The sequence below is a fragment of the Leptosomus discolor genome, chromosome 2 (genome assembly GCF_034619465.1).
Source record: "Leptosomus discolor isolate bLepDis1 chromosome 2, bLepDis1.hap2, whole genome shotgun sequence".
Classification (NCBI taxonomy): Eukaryota; Metazoa; Chordata; class Aves; order Leptosomiformes; family Leptosomidae; genus Leptosomus; species Leptosomus discolor.
Window position 1 is genome coordinate 32,052,201 of NC_141392.1, and position 7,235 is coordinate 32,059,435.

The 7,235-nt window shown below is 39.8% G+C and overlaps 1 protein-coding gene across 1 annotated transcript; it reads left to right on the top strand.

Annotated features, from left to right (window-relative positions):
- The first annotated feature begins 2,645 nt into the window (after positions 1 to 2,645).
- On the top strand, positions 2,646 to 6,994 carry OTOR (otoraplin). The gene is made up of 4 exons (XM_009961020.1): positions 2,646 to 2,769; positions 3,239 to 3,378; positions 3,952 to 4,062; positions 6,971 to 6,994. The coding sequence occupies exons 1-4, from the start codon at positions 2,646 to 2,648 to the stop codon at positions 6,992 to 6,994; spliced, it is 399 nt and encodes a 132-aa protein (XP_009959322.1).
- The last annotated feature ends 241 nt before the right edge of the window (positions 6,995 to 7,235 follow it).

Below are 7,235 nucleotides of genomic sequence, written 5' to 3' on the forward strand. Positions count from 1 at the left end.
TTCTTTTCCTTGAATCTGTCTTATTGATCTGTTAGGCTTGCAGGTTTATTCGGTATACTGGTTTAACTACTTTTGAGGTGACACTAGTTTCTCAGAAGTGAGTGCTGGAAAAATACCTGTCTTTCCAGAGGAAGAAGCATGAGCAGGAATGCTAAATGTCAGCATATTCAGAATAAATGCAACACTCAATCTTCAGCCTCATTATTAAGGAGACAGCTGATTTTCAGCAAGAATAATTTTGTCACGTAAGAAAAACAACTTATCATTAGTGGGGGGGTTTTCTAAGTATGGATAGAAATTGATGACAGTTTGACTTGAGTAAGCAAGCACTTGTTAAGTTCAGTTTGGTTTTGTCTTTGTAATGACAGCTGGAAGTAGAAGCAGGTCCACAGAAGAAACATAAAAGTTCATCTGTTGTCTTCTCCTCTGCTCTTTCCAGCCTATTACCGGTGATTTTAATAAATGGTTTAGGAAGAGCTTTCTGGCTCTTTACAAAGACAATGCAGATGAGCCTTATGGTCTGTTTTTAGGTAGGTTTTTCCAAAATACATGTCCTAATGCTTCTGGGTTTGTTGTTTGGTTGGGTTTTTTCTCCATTTGTCAGAAGCTTTTACAGGTGTTGTGTGACATGAAATAACAATGCAGTGAAGTAATCGGATGCAGTATTGTGAGTTGTAACTGTTATAAATATTTGGGTGCAAAAATGACTTCAAATGCTTAAGTGTTTTGTTCATGTGATGGAAGACCTAGAAAGATATTTTAGGTTAAGAGAGTAATTAAATTTATATTTTTGGTGAATCTTGCAGGAGCTCTTGCATGGCGTTGGCTAGGAGGGTTGTAATCAGACCCTTGAAGATTAATGTTTGAGAGGAAGCGGTCACACGTTGCTTGTCGTGTTGCACCACTCCTCACTCGAACACTTCCTCTGTGAGGCCACCAACGACCCTTTCATGCAAAGAAGTAGTGAGATAGAGTTAGCATGGTTTCCTTTAGAAGTGCTTCAGGCAAGTATTAGAGTAGCTGATGTTCAGGCAAGAAACTACAAGGAAGAATGTTTTGCATTGTAGCTACATTGCAGGTGTTGGGGTTTTTTCTGTTTCCAAACTAATTTGGTCAGTGGGGGCAGCAGGAAGGATACTGGAGGCTGTAGCCTTTCTTCTGTGGCCACGGCTCGGTGCCATCCCTTCCTGTGTTGTTTAAATATGCCTGTAAGGGAGCAAAAGTGACTATGTTATTCCGTCATGAACCTTACGTTTTTCCTTCTGTAGTCATAATTTTATAGGTGTTAATGATGCTGTCCTTGCATCCCATCAGTCTGTGTACATGAGACTACCATTGCATACCACTGCTCTTCACCTTTATTCACTTAGAAGGGTTTGTGTGGAACTGTCTGCAAAGGAAGTCAGACACTACATACAGGAGGTTGGAGAAAGGAGTAATGGCCTGGAAGATTAGAGGAGAATGCAGTGAAGTCAGCTGTAAAAGGAGGGTGATGCTAGGAATTGCAAGATGCTCTTTTAAAAGAGAGTGTGGGATTTTTGATGACAGTTGACAGCTTCCTCTGTTCTGCTTGTGGACTGAAAGCTGGTATAGTCAAGCAGTTGTTCAGGCCTCCTTGTGAGTCAGGAAGCACTGGTCTCTGGAGCGCTGTTTTGGGAATTCCCAAACTTGCTCTCTTCGCTTTTGAAGATTATTCCAGACCAGCCTTCTGTAGCCTGACAGCTGTGATGTGAATCGCTTACAGTGCAGTAACTCCAGTGGTTGTTCCTTTTGTGTGCGTGCACATCTATTTTAATTAGTACTCCCTACAAGTCTTGCCTCATATATGCTATGACAAGATTTTGCGAAGTTAGATAAGTTCTAGATGTCCTTTCCAAGATGTAAAGAGGACCTTTAAAGTCAGCCTGTGGCAGTGTTATGTTGTTCAGTGTCTTGCATCTGCAAACTCCCAACTGAGTTCAGCTATGTAAATAAAAGCAAAGTGGTCGCTGTGTAAATAAAAGTGAAACGGTCGCTGTCCTGGCGTAACATGTGTTTTGCTCTCGGCTGCGTCTCCCTGTGGAAGGGATCTGGCCTATACAAGTATGCAGTGCTTGAACCTTCAAATTTAAGTTGCTGACCTGCAAAGCCTTTTTGCTGGGTTTCAACTCCCTAATGATTTGTTTACATTTGTGTCTATGTGTTAGGGTAGATCCTCTGTAGACTCTAACAGAGGAATCTCTGCCACAGAGGGTTTACAGTCTGGTGAAGATTAACGCTTGTCAATGAGCATTTATTAAAATGAAGAACATGAGGATTTGGAAGGATGTAATTTCCTTTGCTGCTTACCAGGGTCTGACTTAATTTTCATTCTCAAACTTTGCTTGAGATAAGATTAAGACTACAGACAACTACAGGGAAGCTTAAAATGTTTAAATAATACAGTTGGTGATTGAAATGTTAATGCAGAATGGCTTTGGAAAGGGATTCAGTTTCGTGAGTGGACCCGAGGTCGTCTTCCTGCCTGCGGCTGCTCTGGTGGGGTGGAATGTCGCTCCGACCCCTTCCCATTGGCCTGGTGTGTTTGTCCAGGTGTCTGCCTTTTCCATAAAAGATGGGAATTGCTGGACCTGGCACGCATTTGGCAAGCGCTGCAGCAAAGAAAAATGACACAGCGTGTTTATTTGGTTGTTTTACTTTTGTGTCTCGGATTAATGTGTCCTTTTGTAACTGGAATTTTTATGGAGAAACTTGCCAGCAAGAAGCTGTGTGCTGATGATGACTGTGTCTGTAAGTAATTTTGTTTTAGTTTTGAGAATATAGTCTCAAAAATGACTGTAGAGTTTGGATGCTTTAGAGTGTTGGAAAACTACTCTGCTTATTTAGCTCTGTTATATTTGTATCGGTTTGTCAACTTTAAGAGTATAGTGGGAGGGTTTATACGGAATGTCACATGCAGTTTTACTGCAAAAAGAGTTTTGTGAAGGATATTTTTCACTCAAGTGAAAAGTAAATATGGAGAGAAGGATTGTAACTTCCAATATGATGAAATGGCACTTCCCTAAGCCATTACTTTGGTTACTGGAGAACAGAAAAATGGGCCGAACAAATTCTTGAAGATTTAATTTCAGGATAACCTACTTCTGTCTGTAGAAATAGTTTTACATGTGTGCATACACACACACATATATTCATATTTTTGTCTATACAAGTATATTGTATTTAAATTTGTCCACCTCATTCTTTTTTTTTTTCCTAGACACCATTTCCCTTGCCAGAGCAGAAGAAGACTATAATGCTTCAGACTGCAGATTCATTAATATTAAAAAAGGGCAGTTGATTTATGTTTACTCAAAGCTAGTGAAAGAAAAAGACTCTGGAGAATTCTGGGCTGGAAGTGTAAGAGGAGATTCTTGTGTATACAAGCAAATCAGAAGTAGATTAACGCATTTCTGTCAGGAAATAGATGCTAATGCTGAGATATTGTGGGGTTTAAAGCAGCAACTTAGTTTTTGAAGTGATTGTTTAAACTTAAACTGATTGAGGAGTCTTGAGGGTTTTCAACTTTTTTTTGTTTTGTAGTGAAATAACTATATGGTAATTATGAACTGAACCTTAATTGAAGGGCTCGACAGTTCTTTTCCGTGGCTACTTTCTCGTACTATAGAGAAAGCTTTTATCACAGTTCGTCATAAAACCCTTAAATTTAAGGGAAGTGGAGATAGATATTAGCTGCGTTTATAAAAAAACTTCCAGATAAACTATAGGTGGTATTAATTTACTCCCAAAAAGTATGCCTGTATAAGAACTTGTGTTAATGGTTCATTTTATGTGCCAGCTAATTGGAAACTAGGAAATCTGAAAGCAGAGTAAGAACCACGATTAGTAACTGCTTTTGACTAAATTATGAAAGAGCTCAAGCCAGATGAGGACTGTTTTAAGGTACCTAATTATACATCTCCTTGCTTGAAGGTTTATGGAGAACAGTATGAAGACCATATGGGGACAGTTGGTTATTTCCCTAGCAGTTTAGTCTCGGAACAACATGTCTATCAAGAAGCAAATAAGACTGTTCCTACAACGGTAAGGAATTTTGCAAAAGCCCAGCTGGCTACATAATTATACTTGGCTGTGTAATGCTAATTTGCTGTAAAAACAAATCATGATTGTGGCAGTTGATGGTAGCATATCACAGATGCTTAGGGATCCAATCTTTGGGCCTTTATACAGGCAAATAGCCTCAATGAAATCCCTAACATAAGCTCTGATACTGCAGACATTGCAAATGCTGCGTTAAGGGCTTGATCCTATTAGAGTTCCTATTGATTTGAATAGTATTCCTTCAAGGCCACGTAAGTTTTACCCAAAGCTTGCTTTCTTAGGGTCTGGATATTATGCTGCGTACTTTGGTTACGTGTACAAGTGGGCTTCCTATTAATCGCATGTATACGTGGGCATTGCCATACAGAACATTTACTGAAAGCATGCGTACTTTCTCACAATGAAGTTATTGCTATGTCAAGAATCTGAATTAAAAAGCTTTTGGAAACCCATTAGTGGTCTGTGAGTAAATAGGCTGTGTTTCCGAGAGGGTGGTTTTCCCTGGTTATGTACAGTAGTGTCTCATATACCGGACAATTAATGATTTTACTGAAGATCTGAAACACTTCACAGAGGAGTGGAAGAGGAGGGTCCTTCCTCAGAGGCTGATACGATTTGGCTTACAAATACCGCTTACTGGTGGCTTATTTCTATGCTTAAAAGAAATTGAGTGGTATGTTTCCAGTAATTACCTTCATCAATATTGACTATTTAGCTATATGCGGTTTTGAAGTGTACAGGAAAATACAACAATTAGTGCTTCAATCTTGAAATTGGATATGGAGTTTTTAATCCCAGGTCCAGATTACTAGCTGAGTTTCATTAACACAGAGGAAATAAGTGAAAGGAAGAATTTTGTTTCATGTTAATAGTTGCTAGGATTTGCATTATAATGTGTCAGACAAGCTTTATTTGAGGAAATGCGAATCTTGGATAAGTAATTGCTTTTCTTGACACTACATTAGGTTATTCTGAATTTGGCCCAGAAGCGTTGCAGCAATTAATTAGTCACAGAACATGAAAGAATGACTAAAATATGTTTCTAAGCTCTTTTCTCAACAATATGACAGCCCGTCTGCTGCACAGCAAGCTGAACTGGAAGCAGAGGTAGGTTAAAGCGATGTTTTAGCCTGCAGGCTGACTCAGGGTCCAGAATGGGTTGTTGTCAGGCTGCAATGCAGAACTTGAATTGGAAAGTAATTTTCTTTCGCAAAACTAGTGACACAGACTTTCACAGTCGTTTCACCCTTCCTTCACATTCTTGCTATGCAGGAATTTTGCAACGAAAATGAAGAGTGATACAGGTATGTTATTTTCCTTGTTCTGCTCTCAGCTGTATGTTGCAAATGTGACCTTAAGGATCTGACTCTTTAAGTTCACATTTGAACAGTCTGCAGCACATCTTGATCAGTCTGTGTATGGGCATGCTGCTTGCTCCAGAAATATCCCTTAGAGGTGCTGTTTTATACAGAGTGAGTGTTGCATGCCGACATAGACACCTCTAGTGCCACCAGCCTTCCATCTGCAAGTCAGAAGCTGGCCTTTTGATCACAGCTCTGTAACCTTCCCCTGAGGCACTGGCAATGTTTTTGCCTTGCTTTCCTGGCCTCGCACCTGCAAAGCCCAACATTGGTGTTACAATGGGTTCTCTTGGGAAAGGGTTGCCATTTATATTAGGGGACCTGATGATGCCCAAAGCTTAATGATTAATCAGCATGCAGCACATGCCCCTGATCAAAGCACTGGGTGGCACATGCAAATGGCATTGCATGGAGGAACAACTGACAGGGAACTTGATGGGGGTACCTGCTCCACTGGAGAAAAGCCTGAAAAAGGACCTCAGCCCAGGGGCCTCTGTGTCTCTGACCCTCCTTTCATTTATTTCTTCTTTTATTTTGGGGGAAAAAAAAACAAAAAACAAAACCAAAAAAAACCCAAAACTTTCACTGTTGGAATCAACGTTTGCCATCAGCTACAGACCCTGCGAAAAAACTTTTCTGCCTGTGAACTTCTCTCTGCAGCCTGTTGTGCAGCTCCGGTAATCCATGCCTCTTGGTTGCTGTTTGAACAATAGATCTTAGGAGATTTTTTTTTTTCTTTCCCACAGTGCCGCTACTTCTGAATTGAATCACACTGAGTACAATAGACTCAACACAATAGATTATGTGTACTTCAAAGTGGCGTTGGATTGCCTGCCTTCGCTCAATCACTTAAAACTGGCCATTTGCTGGCTAAGATGAGAAGTACTTTCATTACCAGTAAGCATCTGCTCTGAAAGAGCTCCCTGCTTCCAGTGGACAGCTATATGTGATACACTGGTCTAATGTAAATGTCGTACAGTTTGAGCACCACAGTGTGATAATTCCCTGCAGCAGAATCAAGATCTACATAGCTACATAAGATAATAGCAGGAACTTAGATGAAAGCAATATGCTGTGGAAGTCTATCCCATGCAGAAAGTTTTTAAGCAAAATACTGGCAATTATTTTCTAGTCACATTTCTCCATAGTAAGTGTCTGTTTAAGGCATCCTTTTCATGTGTAATTAGGAACTGTTTAAGGATAAAGGATTACATATGAATAATAAACCCAGGTATGGATGTGGGAATACAAAACAAAAAAGGGAGAAAAAGGAATGATTTGAAATGCAGAGAGAAGGTGGTATTGACTAATCCCCTTTAAAAAATTTATGGCAGGAACAAACCATTGCAGCTATGCAAAAGGAGTCAAAAGACCTTTTTTGTTTTCCAGAATACTTTGAGTATATTACATTGTACTTTGAGTCTATTATAGTGTATTCTGTGTTTGCTCAGGTACCTTTGGGAGGTGATAAAGGAACGTTAATCCTTCAGTAATCTGAAAACATCTTTCCTTTTTACTCTCTTTTTCAGGACATCGATTTCTTCTGTGAATAGTGCTGAAAGCAGTCTGGTAACCTCTCAGATGCTACCAGGGAAAGCTGACAGGAGGAAACCTGGGCACCCTCCCTGAGCACACAGCCCTTCCTGTAATAGATGTTTGTGAAACAAGTAATCTTTCTTCAAAACGAGAAAGTTTTCATTTAAAGAGAGAGATTTGGGATGGGGAAATAGGCCCACACAGGATTTGTTCTTTAGAAATTTTTTACCTGCATATATGTTGTTACTTGTTAATAAA